Below are 3,137 nucleotides of genomic sequence, written 5' to 3' on the forward strand. Positions count from 1 at the left end.
GATCTCGACTTGGGTCGATTGCTAGAGAGATTGATCAGCAACCTGGGTCGGAGCAGTGGAGCGGAATAAACGTGTTATTCAAATAAATAACACGAGAATTCTGGATCAATCTGAAAATTTAATATCCCTTCCTCACATTACTCCTTTCCCCACCGAGTGACTTACACCTACCCCGAAAAGTAAATGGCTTAATGGTGTAATAATAAAAAATTTTTAAAATAAACCTTAGCTGTAATTTTTTTTGGTAGATAATTCAATTTTTTTAGTTGAAAGTTCACTTATTTTGTTAAACTCTTCTTTTTTTCATTTTTTATCGTAAAGACTCAACCCTTCATTGAAAATTAAGCTTTTTAATTTGAAAGTTAGTCACATTTAGTCAGGGATTTATCTAATTAGTTGAAGATTTGTATTTTTATGTTTAATTTAACTCTTTCGAATTGAAACTTTAAATAGTTTTTGGTGAGAGTATCAAGTACTATACTTTTCATTAAGAAACCCCCTTCAAAACTTTATACGGTTCGCGCGCCCAGCTTTTTTCCCAACATTCTTCACACCTCAACTAAGAGCTGTGTGTAATGGCAGAACTTTAGCATAACAGAAAATCCTCGGCAGAAGTAATTTAGTGGAAAATGTCAACTTAATTATGAATGCGTGATTGTTCAAAAACTTGATTTTTGAAGCTATCTTTGTATATGCCATTACAATTATATTTAAATTTGACTCCAATTTAAAAAAAATCATCACGATACGATTAAAACTCGCTGTAATAGTATAATTTTTTCTTGCGCGTCCAATTTTAAACCAGTCGCTCGGTTTGTGCCAGTCAGAGAGAGAATTACGCAACAGTTTCTCCCGCCTCGCCTCACGCTGGTTGGCAAAAACAGAGCGACTGGCTTAAAATTGGACGCGCAAGAAAAAATTGGACTTTTACAGCGAGTTTTATTCGTATCGTGATGATTTTTTTTAATTGTGGAAGAATTAGAAAATAATTGTAATGACATATACAAAGATAGCTTTAACATGCAAGCTTAGCGAGCAATCATATAAAGTTTTGGAGGGGGTGTGCTGGAACTTTTCATTCACTTCTCACAAGGGATTTCCAAACGACTAAACTTCTGCCATTATTTGACCATTCTTAATTGAAACCTGAAGAATGTTTTTATACAAATTTGACGCGGCCACCTTATTGATTTTTTTTCAGATTTTACACCGTGGAAAACCGGCTGCCATTTTGAAACGCAAAAGTTGCAGATTGGCAGAGTAGTCATTTGATGATGTATTAATGTATTTCTTACACCTTTCGAGCTTTGATCTTGGACACCGAATCGAGGCTGTTTAATTTAGCTAGCTCTTGGACTACGACTGTAATTTAGTGAATATGAATTCTCTTTTGTTAAAGCTCTTTCGGCTTTAGAGAACAAAATCTCAGCACGTATCTCGTGCTTCGCTCTCGATTTTATAAAAAATGTTAAATTTTGTACATTATTTTGAAAACTATTATATCAAATGTGTATTACATTTATTTATGTAACTTGGCCTGGGATACCTTATTAAGATATTGCAAAAATAAGTAAAATAAACTTGTAGATCTCTTTCGGTTGAAAATCTTTTGTCTCTTTATCTTTTTCCATACCTTGTGCAACTTTCCAAAAATGTACAAAAAATTTCATATATTTTTTTTTGCTATTCTAATAATAAAATAAAAACAACTTATCCTATGAAAAATCGATTCCTAAAAAATTTGTATATCTTTTTTAGGCTCACAATTTTTGCTGGTTCATATTTTTTCTGATCTTGCGTAGTCTCGTTCGGTTTCTTGGATTTTAAAAATGCTATAACTTCGGTCATTTTTTTGTTATCAAAAAATGTCATAGGGGTCAATTGTTCGTATTTTCGTGTACTATAAACAGCCGTACATTAAATTTTCGAATCTTGAAAGCTGTTGAACGAACTTGATTTTTATTTTTACATGCTTAAAATGTTTGCAAACACACAACCCAATCGGATTAGTCTTTCGAAAGTTATCAGATACAACTAATACCTTCTCATTGTGAGACTATAAAAATTGCTTATAATATATAAATAATAATTCCTTTCTTAAGTGAATTTCATTCTTTTTTTCACTCGATGGTATGACCTTTATTAATATTGAAAAATAAATTATAAGGGAATGAACTAAAAAGCAAACAAGGAACAAACGATCCAACAACAATTTATTTTGTTATATTTTTACATTGAACATCGGCGGTCATCAATGTGGCCCTCCAACCACATTGTATATTTAAAAAATAATCATGTAGAGTGAAAATCTTAGAAACGATAGTCTATTGAGCAGCTTTACTTTAAAAACCACTCTTTGATATGCTGATACAGAGTTTTTTGGATTGGAGGGGGCATTGGTAGAGTAGCGAGCTAGAATGGATAGACAATGTTTTATTATATTTTGGAAATTTTCTATTCATTTTATAATTGTATCACTAGGTATAACCTCACCTAACATCCTCCGTTTTCACACCAGCATTTGGTTGACGCAGAGCAGTGACCACTTGTTCCACCTGACTCCTTACATACGCGACGACAGGTGTCATTATCCCAGGCGAGACACGGACCACTATATTGTCCTGACGGACAATCGCCCATTATGGTCTCGATGCCGAAAGTCATAATAATGAATGCCAGAACTGAGATCAAAAGTATTCCCCTCATTTTTAGATAATTTTACAATGGCACTGATTTTTATCTGGAAAACAATGTTGATAATATTATGTGATAAGGTTTTTTTGAGAAAAATCGTAACCGGATGAACGAAGAATGCAAGAAGGCATGGGAGAGAGTGTCTAGCGCAATTTAGGGAGAAGATCTCTTGATACAAAAGAGGAAGCGAGACAGTCAAGAAAGTCCAGGGAAAATCGGGATAGGGAGTCCTTCAAGGAAAGCGGTGGTCTCGTTTCGTAAAACGATGGTACTGGTAGAGACGATGATGAGAATATAGAGGAATACCAGGAACAGTGAGAGTGGTGCAAAAGGTTAGGAAAAGTAAAAAGGTGTGTGCGAAGGAAGGTATTTAATAAGAAGAGTCAAGGAATGGTTAAACCGTGGTGGGATGTGAAGTGTACAAAGACGCATAGGGAAATGAG

At 34.2% G+C, this 3,137-nt stretch overlaps 1 protein-coding gene across 1 annotated transcript; it reads right to left on the reverse strand.

Moving 5' to 3' along the window:
* Positions 1-2,493: 2,493 nt before the first annotated feature.
* On the reverse strand, positions 2,494-2,706 carry LOC117169446 (drosomycin-like). The gene has a single exon (XM_033355824.1). The coding sequence runs from the start codon at positions 2,704-2,706 to the stop codon at positions 2,494-2,496; it is 213 nt and encodes a 70-aa protein (XP_033211715.1).
* Between the last annotated feature and the right edge of the window lie 431 nt (positions 2,707-3,137).

Source organism: Belonocnema kinseyi, chromosome 3 (genome assembly GCF_010883055.1).
Source record: "Belonocnema kinseyi isolate 2016_QV_RU_SX_M_011 chromosome 3, B_treatae_v1, whole genome shotgun sequence".
In the NCBI taxonomy this organism is placed as follows: Eukaryota; Metazoa; Arthropoda; class Insecta; order Hymenoptera; family Cynipidae; genus Belonocnema; species Belonocnema kinseyi.